The sequence below is a fragment of the Arabidopsis lyrata genome (assembly GCF_000004255.2).
Source record: "Arabidopsis lyrata subsp. lyrata unplaced genomic scaffold ARALYscaffold_2, whole genome shotgun sequence".
NCBI classification, from domain to species: Eukaryota; Viridiplantae; Streptophyta; class Magnoliopsida; order Brassicales; family Brassicaceae; genus Arabidopsis; species Arabidopsis lyrata.
In genome coordinates this window covers 7,262,072-7,279,645 of record NW_003302554.1, presented here as the reverse complement: position 1 = coordinate 7,279,645, position 17,574 = coordinate 7,262,072, and the positions used below count along the sequence as shown (strand labels likewise).

General features: G+C 35.4%; 2 protein-coding genes and 2 long non-coding RNA genes across 8 annotated transcripts; 2 read left to right on the top strand and 2 right to left on the bottom strand.

Annotated features, from left to right (window-relative positions):
• Positions 1-4,667: 4,667 nt before the first annotated feature.
• Positions 4,668-5,911, bottom strand: LOC9322821. 2 transcript variants are annotated; one of them, XR_002328969.1, is made up of 3 exons: positions 5,617-5,911; positions 4,869-5,015; positions 4,668-4,773 (listed from the first exon to the last, which is right to left on the bottom strand). It is a non-coding gene; the product is annotated as an uncharacterized LOC9322821 (long non-coding RNA). The 2 variants fall into 2 exon arrangements; XR_002328968.1 differs by having other exon boundaries at positions 4,869-5,911.
• A 2,213-nt stretch (positions 5,912-8,124) lies between these two features.
• On the bottom strand, positions 8,125-9,519 carry LOC9324343. Of its 4 annotated transcripts, none has more exons than XR_002328889.1 (4): positions 9,022-9,519; positions 8,876-8,933; positions 8,693-8,778; positions 8,125-8,556 (listed from the first exon to the last, which is right to left on the bottom strand). It is a non-coding gene; the product is annotated as an uncharacterized LOC9324343 (long non-coding RNA). The 4 variants fall into 4 exon arrangements; XR_002328891.1 differs by having other exon boundaries at positions 8,125-8,359; XR_002328890.1 differs by having other exon boundaries at positions 8,125-8,778; positions 9,022-9,139; positions 9,287-9,519.
• A 4,136-nt stretch (positions 9,520-13,655) lies between these two features.
• LOC9324342 (glucan endo-1,3-beta-glucosidase 8) lies at positions 13,656-15,956 on the top strand. The gene is made up of 4 exons (XM_002888233.2): positions 13,656-13,780; positions 13,882-14,226; positions 14,684-15,183; positions 15,276-15,956. Exons 2-4 carry the CDS (start codon positions 13,892-13,894, stop codon positions 15,875-15,877), a joined length of 1,437 nt encoding a protein of 478 aa, XP_002888279.1. The 5' UTR covers positions 13,656-13,780; positions 13,882-13,891; the 3' UTR covers positions 15,878-15,956.
• Positions 15,957-16,227: 271 nt separating this feature from the next.
• On the top strand, positions 16,228-17,524 carry LOC9322820 (protein DELETION OF SUV3 SUPPRESSOR 1(I)). The gene is made up of 2 exons (XM_021034948.1): positions 16,228-16,466; positions 17,185-17,524. The coding sequence occupies exons 1-2, from the start codon at positions 16,373-16,375 to the stop codon at positions 17,313-17,315; spliced, it is 225 nt and encodes a 74-aa protein (XP_020890607.1). The 5' UTR covers positions 16,228-16,372; the 3' UTR covers positions 17,316-17,524.
• The last annotated feature ends 50 nt before the right edge of the window (positions 17,525-17,574 follow it).

Here is a 17,574-nt window from a genome sequence, read left to right as displayed (position 1 = left end):
CCCTAGCAGAAGGTGTCCCGCTTGCATTGGTACCACGTCACAAGTGACTTCATCTTGGTATTTGCCCACACTAAACGGTATAGACACTTGCTCGGATATCTTTAGCTCGGTTTGATCATTAAGCCAACGTAGTCTGTATGGTCTAGGATGTCTAGTCTTCTCAAAACCTAACATGTCCACCATATACTTGCTAGCAACATTAGTACAAGACCCGCTATCTATGATAAGATTACATACCTTGTTTTTCACTGTACATCTTGTGTGAAAGAGGTTTTCCCTTTGTACTCTCTCCTCAGGATTCACAAATGCACTAAGTACCCTTCGAATCACTAAAGTTTCCCCACTGTCTGGATACTCAATGTCATCACTTTTCTCAATGGTTTCATCATCTAGCTCGTCTTGTGACTCATACTCGCCATTATTAGTGATGATCATGGCTCTCTGGTTGGGGCAGTCTCTTGCGTAATGTCCTCTTCCCTGACACTTAAAACAAGTTATATCACGAGCTCTTGAGTTATTATTGGGAAACTTACCTTGCTCAGGTCTGTTGGTTTTGGATGTCTCAGCATTGTTCTTCTTGAACCGAGAATCAATCTCCACGTTCTTCCCTTTATCTACAGGCTTTGAGCTGCTAGACGCCCATGTTTGAGATGTTTTGTTGCGACTGGTGAAGTTCGTCTTACGCTTTATCTGTTGTTCTTGTTCTACTTGGGCAGCTAGATGCAACAGCTCATGCAATCCACTATACTGTGCTCTCTCTACCTTCCTTTGAATTCTTTCATGCAGGCCGTCTATGAATTGGGCCATCAATGCTTCCTCAGATTCCTCTAGCTCTAGGGAGTTCATAAGCATCTCAAATTCCTCAAAGTACTCATCTACGCTTCTGGTTCCCTGAGACAACTTACGAAAACGTTTTTGTAAGTCTCTATGGTAGTGTTCAGGAACATACCTAAGCCGTAGAAGGTATTTCATGTCACCCCATGTCACTACTGGTCCAAAACGTTGCCTCCTTCTCTCAGCCACGTTTCTGTCCCACCATGCGAGTGCATTGTCAGTGAGCTGCGCGGCTGCAACAGCTACTTTCTTGCGTTCTCCATAGCTATAACACTCAAATATATGCTCTAGACGTCTCTCCCAATCCATGTATACCTCTGGATCAGATTTTCCTGCAAAAGTAGGTGGTGTTAGTTTCAGGTCTTTGTAAGTTTCACGAGGTTCTACTCGTCTAGCTGGATTCATTCTCAGAGGGTCTTCTCTTCGTTGGTGTTGGCGCAACAAAGGATCAGGTGGTATGTCATCTTCCTCCACGTCCAGAATCTCATCATCCTCTTCACGGATGTTTCTCCTAGCTTGAACATTCCTCTCTCCAGCTCTAGGCTGAGGTGGTGGAGGTTGTTCCAATCTTCCAACCCGGTCTCTAATTCCTCTCATCTCCTCTCTCATAGCTGTGAGCATTCGCAGGATAGCATCCTGGGGGACTTCATCTCCATCAGCCATAGTACTCCTTAGGTGTTGTTGTCACTTGCACTCAACAAAAACAACACGAAATTAAAGGTACCACAGAATTGAAAAGTGCTAAATGCAAACAGAAACAAATAAAACGAAACAAAAACAAGTAAACAATTTCTTTTGATTTTTGGTTTTAATAAAAAAAAAGACTTGAAACAGACACTAGTCAAAACTAACAACCTAGAAAACAGAATCAAACGAAACTTTTTATGGGGTTTTTATGGTTAAAGATAAGCAAACTATAAGAAACAATAACCAAGAAAGCGATTTTTTTTTTTGTGTTTATAGGGTTTTTCTTTTTATAATGAAACAGAAGCAGAAACAAGCAACAAGAATTTTAAAACAAGCTAATTGAATTCTAGGGGATAGAATGGATAGAACCTGAGGTAGGAACCTTAGGCTCTGATACCAAAATGATATAAGACTCGGTTAGGAGACTTATAAGAGCGCAAGAACTGACTCGAGTGGTGGACTCGACCGGCTAACTCGACGTGAGGTCGAGCTTAATGTTTTGAGGCGTGGACGAGTGAATACGAGGCGGATCGATGGGAAACTTAAGCTGGCTGTAGCGCACTCTCTTAAGTTTCAGTGGGTGAATTTATACGACAAGACTCAAAGGGATGAGGCCTGAAGTCGATGCGGAATCAAACAAGCTGGCTGTGAAGCTCTCTCTTGTGAGATCAAAAGGATGGATGTGAAGTGGATCGATGGCACCACAGAGATGATGGAAGGATCTCTGATACAGCAAGGTAAACTCGAGCTTAGGTGAATCACACAACCTAAGAACAAGCAATAGTCTCTACAAGGCGACGGCTTGAGAGGAAGAAAGTTCTACTTTATTGATATGAGAAAAAGCGTGAATGTTACAAAGCTGCAGGGGAACCTTATAAAGGGTTCTTCAGCTAGCCCTAGGGCGACTCAAATAACCAAAAACGACACAGCAACAGGACTTATTCGAAATTAAAAGAAAAGGAAAGTACTTAAACAACAAAAATGGAAAATAAGCAAAAATAAGCTAACTACGGTGCTCACTTGCTAGGGCTCGTTCCCTGGTCTCTTGGGATGCTTAAACCACTAGGAGAACTCATTCTTACCTGCACAAATCATAAATATTGAAAATACATGATTTTGGCTTGAAGTGAGCTTGCTTGAGGCTGAAGTAGTCTTGTCTGGGTCTGGTCCGTCCAGCTTGATTTCCTTGATGGTTTCCTCCTCTTGGAGTCCTTTGAGCTCTAATTTATGAAGATCTTCAAGAGTTTCCACGTGATTACCTTCAAGCTTGTCTTCTTGTTCTACTTGAAGCTTGTTGGATCCATTGCTTGTCTTGGACGTATCTTGCAGCTCTGAAGTGTTCTTTGTTGAAATCTTGATGTTTTTAGCTCCTATACCTGCCAATGAAATAGACTTACAATGGGTTTCGGTTGGAGTTGCTTCCTTGAGGCTGAGACGTGCAAAGTCCTCTGTTAGGTCCAAATCGGGTGCACTTGAGCTTTCTTGAAAAGTCGTAGATACTTGAGTGTTTCTGGACATCTCTCCAAGTTCCATGGTGCTGAGTAGAGTCTCTACAGCCATGTTAAACCCTTCCTTGAGCCTTCTTGCCTTAGAACGAGTCATTGGTCCATCCTTAACTTCGGGAATGTTTGGTTTGTCTCGGTTTGATTCACAGCTTAGGTCGATGACCTCATCATCTTAGACGAAATTATGTTCGATGATATTGACAGGTTGATAAATGTGAAGGACGAATTGTAGCCTCCTTGAACTAAGCCATATCTGCCTGGGGTATGTGTTATCACATCATGAGGTGCTTGTTATCGTTACTTATATGGTGTGCCTTTTCAGGAGAATTTGTAAAAGTGGCTTACTGATGAAAAAACGAAAGATTAGTCATTCGTTCTGGCACTGGTACTGAATTTTTATGGCAAGATGTTAGGAAGAGAAGCTTGAAACTTGTAAGTTTCTAACATCTTTGTGTGTGTATCCTATATTTCCTACTTTGACTTTTAGAGAAACGTTATATGCCATTTTACCATCATCTAAAATAATGATATTCTCATTCTATGAAGTATTGGTCAGAGAATGTGCATTGCTCTCCTCTAGGCACATACCTTGTGAAACTGCTTGTTTTGGGGTGGTGATGATACTTTCAGTTTTTTTTTAATTGCTTCCCTTTGATTTCTGTTGGCATGAAGTTTGATTTTTTCCTTGTTGATTCCTCTGAAAGCAAAACTATTTGACTTCTCGCTCGACTGGTGAGAAATAGCTGGTAACTTACCATGGCCAAGAACCAAGCAACCCAAGTATGAATGCAGATTTGCTCATGTTCTTTCTAACTTTTATTCGTATTTCATTTTTATGAAACATGATTCTGATTTTTGTCTAACTTTTAGAAGTAGAGTCAAATGTTTTTGATGTGAGAACGGGGAGGATGATGAGAAATTACAAGGGTAGTGTTGTTGGTGCCTTCTCGCCTGCTTTCAGGTAATTTCTTGAACTGCATTTGAATTTCCAAAAAATGTAACCTCGATTTGCAAGTGGCAAAGAATTATCATTTTGAGCTAAGTCATTCACTAATAACAACAAATCACTACAGGAAATGAGGGTATCAACAGCATAGTAAAACCGCTATTGTACGATACCATAGCGTTGTTGAAAGCGCTATATCTGCGCCCGTTATAGTAGATCAGACATTTTACATAGCGGTTTTTGTAACTGCTATTAAAATATTTGCTAACATAGCGTCTTTTGGTATGCAATATTTAAATAAACAATAGCGAAAATTATATGCTATTAATATATTTAATTATTTGGAAAAATATATATACGTAATATATTTTATTTTGGTAATGATATACGTATTGTATTTTATACAAGATTGTATTTATACAGTATTTTTGTATTTATATAATATTGTCTTCATACAGTATTTATACAAATTATCTACATTATTTCGTTTTTATTAATTTTTAATTCAATTTAATTTTAATTTACTAGGTTTTTGGATAAATTGACATATTAAAAATATCATATTTTTTTTTTACATTATATGAATTCATAATATACAAAATATTACATTACAAAGTGAAATACAAAATTAAAAAGTAAAAAGTACATATGGTATTAAGGTATCTGCATTTATCAAATCCAAAACAATTCAAATCTTAATTCCATTAAATAGTTCCATTTGCTTCTCATCATCGTCACAGATCGAGCATCTCTCCTTCTTGCTGTCGGAAGCAAGTCCTTGATCTCATGAATTTGCTTAGGCTGAAACAAGTACCAAAATTTTCAAGATACGAAAACCAAATCGCATCAATAGCTAGCTGCCAACAAAACAAAATCGAAAGACAGAGAAAAAGAACCTTGTTCATGGTGGTTTTGAAACAAGTCATGTGTTCATCCAGGTGCTTCTTCGGCTTTTCAAAGAAAGTGGCACTTTCATCCTTGTCCCACTTCCTACATGATGATGAAGGCACTTCTGGTTTGGGTGAGTTCTAAGTTTCAAGTTCCTGTTCCAGAAACAAAAATAAATCTCATGAATACCAGTGATCCAACAGAGCTCTTAATACAAAGCAAAACCTCACATCCCTAATAAAAACCAAGTCCCAAGAACCCTAAAGTCTCATAAACATAACTTGATCAAAATTCACCCTAGCATCTACCAAAACCATTCGGATTTTCAACAACCAAAATCTTCAGATCAATCCAGCAAGAACAGAAGCAATATTTATTCGCAAGTAACATTCAATTCGAAGCAAACACACATATAATCCAACTAAGGATTGATACGAACGAAATATATTAATAATTGAAAATGTGATTCGTTGCCTTAAGTAATCATTCAAACACAATATTAAGACCAAAGTATCAGAGACTATATCAATATGAGCTGAAATTTAATAAGCAAAGAACTTGGCGAGATACGTCAAACAGTTCTTAAGACTTAGAGAAACAGAATCAACACCAATCAATCAACAACACGATATCAGTTCATACAAAACTTATCAAAATCAAAATCAACCCAAGTACGAATCAAGCCCATAAGAAACCGAGAACCAAGTAAATCAAACAAAATCGAACAAGAAGAGTTATATGGCAGAGAGCGAGAACCAAGTAGTTTCCTGAGCTTCACAGATGACATCATAATCGAGAAACCCTAGGATTAATCGAGGTCGACGAAGTCAGAGAGTGAGAAAGACGGATTCTCAATCCTCCTGATTTCGGTAACAAGGTGAACATCGGTCGAGCAGTGAGTGAAGCCGATTGTAAGGATACGATTCTCGATTCCGCATGGAGAGAAAACCGGAGGACAAGGTATAAGTGAAAGCCAGCCATGGCTAGAGAGATAGAGGGAAGCCAGGGATCTCGTAGAGAAGTGTGCAAGTCCCGAGGAAGATGAGAGAATGTTAAGTGAGAGAAATAAATCCGTCCGTTGATTTTACTGTTATCAACGGTAGATATCAAATGAGGTGTGATCCTCACCTCTAAGAATTAGCCAATCAGAAACAAGTCTGTTTATTTTGTTTTTCCTTATGTTATTCTAATTAGTAGATTAATTTTTAATATGTGATAAATTGATAAAAGATAAACTAGAGGATATCATAAAACAATTTGAAAACATATTTCATAATCAACTTCATTTGCAAAATAATTATATTTTAATTTTATAGTTTTCTTTCAATTTTTATGTGTGAAACAAAGTTTATGGGTTAGGATTCATAATTTCGGTTTGGCTTTTAAATTTTAATATTTTGAGTTTTCAGTTTAGAATTTTGAAAGTGGTTAAATTCGTTAATCCTTTTATATTTCTATTTTTAATAACACTAAATAATATATATATATATATATATATATATATATATATATATATATATCCTATACTCTTATACTCAACTAGTATTAAGCCCGTACTCCGTACGGGGCAAAACTTTAATCAAATTTATAGATAAACCAATTAATTTTTTTCTTTACCAAATAAAACTTATGACTCACTAAGCTTCATTACATCAACTACACAAATCTGTTTTGTCTCCAGGCTTAAACCGTACCATTCACCGTCTGTTCTCAACACCCGTCCTTTCCCGATCTCGTCTCCTCTCTCATCCATAAGCCTCACTTGTTGCCCTTGCTTTATCCCTTCTTCTGATGATGACGATGATCTCAACAGATTCTCTCCTGTTTTCGGGGTTTTTGATGCAGTCAGATCTTTAAATGGTGTTGATGGTTTCTGCTGCCAAGTGTTTTCATCTCCAGGACTCTCTAGTAATTCCCCGGAGCTGTAATTATCACGAACTGTCCCCGTTTGCTTGTTCGTCCGAGCGAGTTTCGCTTTTCGGTTATTCAGTCTGAGAATAAACTATCAATGGCAGATAACGTATAGTGGTTACAATTCTCTTTACAGTTGACAAAGAGAAAAAAAAATGAATTGATTTGATTGATGAGAAGGAAAAAACAGAAGAAGAAGATTTGATTTGATTCTTTGAAAAGACATGAGATTGATGAAACTCTAAGATCAGAACATGTAGCAACTTGAAAATTTTTACCCGATAGAAGTTGTAGGAAAGAGCAAGGAAGAAAGAAATTTGTAAGCTTTTTGTATGAAATAATGTTGTTGTTCTATTGTTGAAGAAGAGAGACAGAGAGGAGATATTGAGATCGTGGGGGTGAAGAGGGGAAACAGTTGCAAGGAAATTTTTTTTTTAGTATTTTTTTTTTTTTGTTGAATAGCAAAAGTTTAATTGTTTAGAAATTTGAAAATGTAAAAATTGGGACTTAAGACAGGATGGAGAGGGTTGCAGTTTTTTTAGAATTGACTTGTGATTTATTATAGAAAGATACCCTAAACCCTAAACTCTATACCCTAAACTTCAAACCCTATACCCTATTATACCATTAAACACAAATAGTATAATAGATATATATATATATATATATATATATATATATATATAGATGAAATCTTCAAATACTTATAACTATCCGGTTCTTATTTGTTAATTTGTATATTTGTATATTTGTAATATGTTTTCAATTTTGTTATTTTATGTACTTAGTAATACATAATTTTGTTATGTTTTTGAATTTTATTATGTTAATTGATAAATAGTAAATATGTTTAAAGATTGAACCCTAGAAGGTTTAGGGTATAGGATTTAGGGTATAGGGTTCAATTTTGATTTTTTTTTTTTACCATTTATCAATTAACAAAATAAAATGCAAACAAATTATTAAAAACTTTTATCTTATTTTATTATGTATAATTCACAAATGAATATTGAAAAAAATTATTATACTTTATTTTTTCTTCGTTGATAATTAGCAAAAAAGTTATTTTACAATTTTGAATTTAAATACCTTAAATTAAATATTCATAAGTACATATAAAAATTCATTTTTATTGTTAACACTTAACAGAATTATAAAATTTTATTATATACCCCAAACCGAAACCCTATCTATACCCTAAACTCTAAATCAAAAACTCACTAAATTTCGTTATTATTTTTTGTTTTGTAGTAGTTTAATTATTTTTATTCTATTTTATGTTCTTCTTAAGAAACAAATATTTGTTGTATTTTTTTTCTTTATTGATACATACATATAACTAAGACAGAAAAAAATTGAAAGATCAAAATTGATAAATGGTATATAAAAAAAAAATAAAATTAACGAAGACCACAAATTGTGATCTGTTAATGGCTCAAAGCTTTCTTCATTGGCTGAACAATGTGAGCTCCAACAAGTGCATTGTTCTTTTGAGGCTAAATCCACACAAAGATTATGTCGTTTCATCACACAACAAGATCAAGATGTGTCGACCTCCTTTTTATATTTATGAAAACTTCCTGCAGACCTGCACCATCCCATAAACAATCTCAGCATCATCATGGTCACAAAAAGCGAAGAACAAATAATAAAGATTATCATCAAAAATTGAACAAACACTCAAGTTATCAACATAAGAGATTGAGTTCTTCCACCAATAAGAACAAAACTATGAATCTTAGAGCTGTATTGAGTCTAGTTTTGATCAAACACCGAGCTGGTTCTCTATAAGGGTATTGAACAAAAAAACGAGAACACATATTAGAAGCTGTAGAAGTTATAAGAAAAGTACACTGCATATATATATTACCTAAACAATAAAGCTAAATAACTCAGTACATTTAGGAACTGATACATTTACCTTTTAGACTCCATAGGACATAAAATGCAGCACGATCTAGTCTAAGAATAACAAGAGTTAGTACCCATTTACCTCTTTCCAGGCTCCTTCAATAAGCATTTTAAAGTCTGTTAGTCAAACTATAAGAAACATAGGTTGGTTAATTGAAAATTCCCTTGAAGTAAATCAAAGGTTGGAACTTACGAGTTCTTGTCATGCATCATATCCAAATTTGCGAAGAAAATATGCTCCATCTAAAGAACTGCAACAACAAAACCAAAATTTCAGTCCTTTCCCGATCTAAATTGTTACAATATATGAATAAACTTTTGAAGCAAATTCCAAATCACTTTGTGGACTGTCAAAGACCATCACTAGAATCGGATTGCCATTATGTCAAGCGGTATTTGTGTTCCGAATCTTCTTCATTCTTCAAACCATCAACGAACCTCAAGAGAAACCGTACACCTGTTACACAGAATTCAAAAGAAACCCATCAAAAAAATAGAAACTATAACGCGGAGGATTTAACAAACTCTATATCACATCACCAAGGAGGAACAATATAGGTAAGACAAAATTGAAATTATGAACCCATAGCTACTAAATCTAAACCTATTCATGAATCTAAGTCAACGAAAGCGAGCAACAAATAAAATCAAACTCCAAATTTGTGATTCGAGCCAAAATCGATTAAGAGGGCTTTGTAGATCCATGAAACTGACGATTGAGATCTAGAGGGATTGAGACAGAGAGGAATTGAGACTGAGAGGGATGAGAGTGAAAGAAGAGACGAACAAATTGGGATCGGCTGTGAGGGAGGAAGCAAAAGTTTTTTAGATTTGTTTCTATTTCTCGTACGTCTTCAATATTTTGTTTTTTCTTTTTTTTTTTACTTACTAAAATTTTGGAGCTAATTAATTTTTCAGTTTCCCGGTTACCTCTACGATGACGTTTTTAGTGTCATCTATACTATTATTATACGAAAAACTAAGCGCCAATATCAAATATTTTCGCGCTCATTCTATCATAGCGTTTGCTTTTATGAAAACGCTATGTAAATTTTCCTAAAACTCAACTATAGCAGAAATGTTAAAAACGCTATACTGTACTGCTATTAATACCCTCATTTCCTGTAGTGAATGTTTCTTGCAGATAAGAAAGTGATGAAAATGGAAAGAAGAAGAACGATAATATTGACAGTAACAAACCCGAAATGCCTTGTTTCTTCATTCTTTCTATTCTCAAATAATCAGATCCAGTTTCAATTATTTTCTAAATCTCTTTTGTATACAATTTTATAGGAAAAACGCAAGAAAGAGTTTGTCGAGAAGAGCATCCCGAGATCAACATCTCAACTTTTACCAACGATATTTCATTGAAATGGAAAGTAAAGAAACAAGATTTTATTCATTGTTACTTGTCAAATTGATTTTCTTGTTTTGGAAAAAATCTTACTGATTTGTTGGTTTTAGAAACAATCTTATTGTAGGAACTGGGTGAGGAAGAGAGCCAAATTTATAATGGAGGAGCTGTGAGTTAATGTAAGCTTACACGAAATAAATGGAATCCTTAAATCTCTTAAAATACTGGGAGAAGTTTCCTGCCAGGCTTTAATGTAATGGAGGAGCTGCCAGTCTAAGGTAAAGACTTCACCTTAATAGATCTTAGGGTAAACAAGAGAAAAGAGAGAGATTTGGTATCTTCAAAGCTCTAGGCCGACGGCTGGAGCTCACGGCGAGGGCAGGGACGAACTCGGTGGAGGATGGTTGAAGCACACCAAGGTTTAGGGTTTTCATCGGGTATTTATAGGTCTTGGAGACCAAGGAGTCAGTTTAGAGGTAAAAACGTATTTTCCTGTGAATTAGGTTAAGTGCAAACTCGAGTTCCTGGACCGGGTAGAGGCAGTAGTGACCGGTGGTGAGAGTGGAAGGCAGCCCGGGCTCGAGCCTTATGACCGGTGTGGCCTTGAAGCTCCGAAACGGTTGCATAGCTTCTGGCCAGGACATGTCTTAACTCTTCTGGTCATAACTTCTGAATGGCTTATTGGATTTCTATGATTCTACTTTGAGGAGAATCTTGACTCTTCTAGCTTTCCACATCCACCAAGAACTCTTGCTTTGCTAATCGGCAAGACCTCTAAAAGATGCCATACTTCTGACGTACAGAAACTATCTTGAAACGGGTTTTGATCGCCTTTTGGTCTTTAATGCTCAAAAACTCTTAAAACCTTCTTGACTCCATAAATACTTGAATATCACCTTCTTGGCTCTGAAATCACTCCAAATACTCCCTAAAACATAAGAAAACAATAGCAAATATAGCAAAAATCCATGTTATCAGTAGTAGTGGATTATTCACAATGTAAGAGTTATCTATTCACAATGTTTTCTTAATAATGGATTCTTTTAAAACTGAATTTGTCATTTTTAGTTTCTTTTATTAAGATGGTACAAAAAAGTGGTGTTCTAAAGGGCCTAATTAATTTGCAAAAGCATTTTTAATGAATATGAGGCCCAACACGAAGTTACTTCAAACCCATTTTTGGATCAAGTCTCATCCAACTATCCTATTATTGAGTATCACGAGTGTTATATACTATGTAATGGTTCATTTTTTTTTTTGAATATCCGGAAATTCAAGTCCGAAGGCCCTACATCTTCCAGAGGCGAGACCCACACCAAGTTAGATTCATCTTCTTCGGATCGAAGAGATCCCTCCCAATGAGCGTCGAACTCAGTACTTCCACCTGGAAGATTTACCACTGGGCTAACACAACATTGGTTATGTAATGGTTCATTACAATCCTTTGAAATATATAATTTACATTGTCATTTGTTTCTTTGCATGCATTATTATTTATTTTACTATGAACTTAGAGACGAGACTTTTTGTCATTGGTGTATGATTTTGACCTTTAGAAGATATATTAAAATGTTAACATACTTTTAGAAAACTTTGTGTCTTCAAACAATTTTTGAATTGTGATAAGATTTGATGTTTTTCTTTAGGCCCTTTTAGCGAGTAACTATACTCACATAGACTTTTGGCACTTGTGGATTTGAAGCTTGTGTAGAACCAAATATTTAATTTGAAATCAGCATATTAACATTGTAAAATTTGGTAATTTTGCTGGATAATGTCTATAATATTAGTAGTCATTGGGCAAACTTGTCACTATATCAATGAAATTTTTCGGTAAAAAAAAAAATTTTGAAGTTTGATTTTCATGATTATTTGAAGGTTAATGCATTGAAAACAGACGATTGTCTAAACATAGGCTTCTAGCTGATATTGCAAATTTGCAATAGTTTGTCTTCTTTTTTTTTTCCGCATCAATACTTTGTCTTTGGTATATCTTTATTAAGTTTTGCACAAAAAAAAGAAAAATGGTATATCTTTATTTAGGTTTCGAAACACATTTGTGTTACTGTTAACAAAAGGTGTTTGGTTTAGACCCATGTTCAAAAAATCGCTAGGCGCTAGTCGGGCGGCCGGGCACCGCCTAGCGCCTAGACAGAAAATCGGAGATTAATCGAAAATTAATCGGGGATTAGTTTTTGATCATTATATAGTATTATTTTTATAATAATTTTATAGTGTTATGAATTTATTATACAAATAGGCAATTGATAACATGTTTGCAAAATTTATAAAACAAAAACCATGAAAAAAGTTTAAAACATCTATCATCAATTTTGCGAATTTAATTTCACATCAAATTGACATTCATCCTAATTATATATATTCAAAATACATATATGTATCAAATATAATATATGTACATTTGACTAATATCATCTATTATTAATATGAAAACAGTTTGTTAGTTTAAAAAACTTATTTGAAACTTAAATATATGGACGAAAAAGAACAAAGTATCAGATTTGAACGGTCACTAATAATAACTAAATGACATCCACGTTAAAAAAAAATATATGAACCTAAATATAGTGACCACCAATAAATAGATTTTGGTGGAAAAAAAATAAAGAACTTAAATATATTCAAATTATTAATTTGACTACTGAATTGATATCACTTGCCAGTTGCCACGTTATGTGAAAGTAGTATCTCTACAAAACTCAAAATCACAAAGTCCCACATCGGTAATAGTAGGAAGGAAGCATGAAATCGACTTCTTATAAATGACCCTACTAATTGTTTCTATTTGTCATAGTATAGCTCGTGTGGGCTTATGTAGGCCCAATCAATTTTTGAGTTTTGGTCAAAATTCAGTATAAAATTTTATAATAAATCGGTGACTTTTAACCGATTTTCAACGTTTAATTATTAAACGGCCGCAAAATCGGTTTACCGATTAAATAGTCCGATTTGATTAAAATCGTGGCGGTTGACTGCCGATCACCGACTAGGCGGCTAGGCGCCCGATTTTTTGAACAGGGGTTTAGACCATTGGGATTTTCGGTTTAGCAAAGTATATCTATCAAAATGAAACAAAATGTAGTTCAGAGCCTTCTCATATGATGAGTTTTGTTTTTGTTCAGGTTCTGTTTTTATGTAAAGGTACTATTGATTCAAAGGGTTTTAAACTTTTAATAAAATGTAAGTCTAAGGTTCTAACGAAATTCGTTTTTCTAATGTAGAAACACTTAACCGATTAAACCAAAATATGATCTTGATTGGTTTTCGAACCTTGTTTTGGTTCGGTTTGGGTTGGATTATATCATACAGGCCTAGTTTATATATATATATATATATATATATATTTTTTTTTTCGCCAGTTTATAAATATTTCATCACAAGGAATTAGATCAAAGATGCATAAAAATTTTAAAATTTTTATGTCGGTAACCGTATGTCCCATGAAATAATTTGTTTTATTACTAGTTGTTATGATGACAAAGACTGAACGAGCATTGGCCCATGTTCTCTCCGGAGAAATAGAGCCGTTATAAATCCACCCACAACGTCATTATTCTATTAAAACTCATCATTTATTCACAATTCAACCAAAAATATCTCCAACTTTTATCTCTCTTTTAGTTTCCCAAAAACAAAAAGTTTACCTTTTTAGGTTTCTCTACAGTCTCCACGCGTTTCTTCTTCTCTCTGTACGCGTTTTTATCAGTTTCCATATCTAAGGAGGTAATGGGTCCTCTAAAAGTTTCTCATTTCCCAAATGTGGATTTTGTCAAACTGAGATTTTAGAATTTTGGGCAAAAATCTCACCTTTTAATCTTTCTCAGGTGAAGATCGATGTCAAATCTGTTAGCCATCGTCGTCGGATTCGTAATCGTAATTGGTTATTTGGGTATTTTGGTAAATGGGTTGGGTGTGAATTGGGGAACAATGGCTACACATAAGCTGCCTCCAAAGACAGTGGTTCAGATGCTTAAGGACAATAACATCAACAAGGTGAAGCTTTTTGACGCAGACGAGACAACCATGGGTGCACTCGCTGGCTCGGGTCTTGAAGTGATGGTCGCTATTCCAAATGATCAGCTTAAGGTTATGACCAGTTACGACCGGGCCAAAGATTGGGTTCGTAAGAATGTCACTCGTTATAACTTCGATGGTGGTGTCAATATCACGTGAGTTTCTCTCTTCCTCTCTGTTATGTCTCAGTTTGATTGCTACTACTCATTGGTTATAATGTTGTCTAAAGGTCAAATTAATGCTGTATAATGTTGTCCAAACCTCATAAACCCATGATTGTTTAGTGTATGAAATTGCCAAATGCAAAAACATGTTTGAGTTATGTCTATTTCAGAGTAATAGACAAAATGTGAGTATATATGTGTGTTTCTGAAGATTGGTTGTTTAGGAATTTCAGTGTGGTGAAAGCTGTGTTCTCTGATTGTGAAATGAAATATCTGAAAAAAGTAAATCTTTTAACACTACTTTCAAATGCAAAACATGTTTAGACTAAACTGTGTTTATATCTGAAAAAGTCAAATCTTGTAACAGTTTTGTCAAATGCAGAACATGTTTAGACAAAAATGTGTTTATATGTCTCAGTGAAGCTAATCTCTTGTGGATATGTTTCAGGTTTGTAGCTGTTGGAAATGAGCCATTCCTCAAATCATACAATGGATCGTTCATTAACCTCACATTTCCTGCACTTACGAACATTCAAAACGCTCTAAATGAAGCTGGACTAGGAAACTCAGTCAAAGCAACCGTCCCTTTAAACGCGGATGTATACGATTCACCAGCAAGCAACCCTGTTCCATCTGCAGGAAGATTCCGTCCCGATATCATTGGTCAAATGACTCAAATTGTTGACTTTCTTGGCAAGAACAATGCTCCCATCACAATTAATATCTACCCTTTCTTAAGTCTCTATGGGAATGATGATTTCCCACTCAATTATGCCTTCTTCGATGGGGCTCAACCGATAAATGACAACGGTATTGATTACACAAATGTTTTTGATGCCAATTTCGACACTTTGGTGTCGTCTTTGAAAGCTGTTGGTCATGGCGATATGCCAATAATCGTTGGAGAAGTCGGTTGGCCAACAGAGGGTGACAAACACGCGAATTCCGGTAGATATCCGACATTTTCTATGCTTTAGATGTATTCATCATATCTTTCATGAAGTGTTTTAATTTTGATTTTGAAAACGGTTTTTTCGCAGGCAATGCTTACAGATTCTACAACGGGCTTTTACCAAGGCTTGGAACAAACAAAGGCACTCCATTGAGACCAACCTACATTGAGGTATACTTGTTCGGATTACTCGATGAGGATGCGAAAAGTATAGCACCGGGACCGTTTGAACGCCATTGGGGAATATTTAAATTCGACGGGCAACCAAAGTTTCCTATAGATCTGTCAGGTCAAGGACAGAACAAGTTGTTGATTGGTGCACAAAACGTGCCGTATCTACCCAACAAGTGGTGTACGTTTAATCCAGAAGCCAAAGATTTGACAAAACTGGCGGCTAACATAGATTTCGCCTGCACTTTCTCGGATTGCACAGCGCTTGGTTATGGATCTTCCTGCAATACACTTGATGCCAATGGGAATGCGTCGTATGCGTTTAACATGTACTTTCAAGTGAAGAATCAAGATGAAAGTGCTTGTTTCTTCCAAGGGTTGGCCACCATTACCACACAGAATATATCTCAAGGACAATGCAATTTCCCTATTCAGATTGTGGCTTCCTCAGCCTCTTCCTTTTCTTGTTCGTCTTATTCTTTGGTTTTGTTGATCCTTTGGTTTCTCTTGTCAGGTTAGATTGAATTTGTTGAACTTAGTGAGGTTTTTGTGGGCCTATTTTTTTCTTACAGATATATGATATTTTTTTGTTCATGTTCTCAGAAATAGAATCCAAGATGAATCAGAAAATCCATGTCAAAAGTGAAGTCGAGTAGCGATTATCCCATATTTGCCCAACCGGTGCGATTCAAATTCTATACTGTACTAAAAATAATTAATTTACCACTCATTATATAATTTCCAAAAATCATCAAATTTTACGAATTCACAAAAAGGAAAACACGGTCTAACCGGTTCGTCACAAAAAGAAAATCACGGTCTAACCGGTTCGATACAAGATGTTATAATTGTGCTTGGAAGCTAAATCATCATTACTGGCTTCTTCGAAAAAAAAGCTCTCGTTAAAGCTCTCAGACTCAGAGAGGTTAGGGTTGCGATAATTACTTGGAAAATTGATCGAGTTTTCGTCTTCTTCTTCTTAGGTTTTCTCGATCTGGTTGGTTCCTTTAACCTATGGCGACAGAACCGAAGGCGGCGACTGCTGAAGTGGTAAAGATGGATCTGTTTGAGGACGACGATGAGTTCGAGGAATTTGAAATCAACGAAGGTGAAGTTTTTGTTGTTACTAGTTGCCTCTTTGATTTTTGAATTGATTCATCATCGGTTATATGGTTTTAACGATGAAGCTACGAGGTTATAAAGAACAATTTCATTGGTGATTAGGTCTTGGTATAAACCTCTAAAATTGAACCTAGGCTACGATTTCTTTGATTTTGGTTTCTGGATTGGTTTTGATTCTGCACCGTATCTTGTTCCTTGATCAGATTCTGCTTTGCTAGTCTGTTTTGAGTCTCAAGATTTAACTAACACTTGTATTGGAAGAATTGTTAAAGATATATCGGGTAGTTCTGATGCGAAAACGGGTAAAATATATGGATAAAGGAGCAATTTTTATCAGGAACTGATTGGTGATTATGTGTAGGCAATGTTTCATGAGCTAAAACCTAACGGTCATTGTGGATTTGGTAACTATTTGGGGCATTGAGTAGCTTGGGGAGAGTTGGGGTCCTCTAGAGTTCAATCTAGGCTACGATTATTATGATTTTGGTTTACAGATTCCTTTTGATTCTGCACCATGTCTTGTTCCTTGATCAGATTTTTTCCGATTTTAACAGATTTTGCTTTGCAAGTTAGTTGAGTCTTGAGATTTGATAAAGATGGTCTCTATTGTATGACTTGTGTAGTTCTGATGAGGAATGGATGTGTTTGGTGTCATTTTACAGTTTAAGGAAGTAAATATCAATGGATCTTTTCATGTTTTGCAGATTGGTTGGAGAAAGAAGAAGTCAAGGAAGTTAGCCAGCAGTGGGAAGATGATTGGGATGATGATGATGTCAATGACGACTTCTCGCGTCAGTTAAGGAAGGAGCTTGAGAATGGTAGTGAGAAGAAATGAGGTCGAAGATTATGAAAAGTAGGTTTTCACATTCAGGAAATCTTGGTTTTCTTGTATGATCTGCAACTTTGTTTGAATTGCGTCCTTTGTATTTTTTTGTTTTTGTTTTTCTTTGCACATTTTACTCTTCCTTGGATGCATATTCCCTTGTCTTTGAAGATGATAAATTTGAACACTACCATCTTCTGATAATCACCATCTTCTCTCAAGACACATTGCGGTAATGGCCTTATATAGAAGACATTTGAAGTGCCAAAAT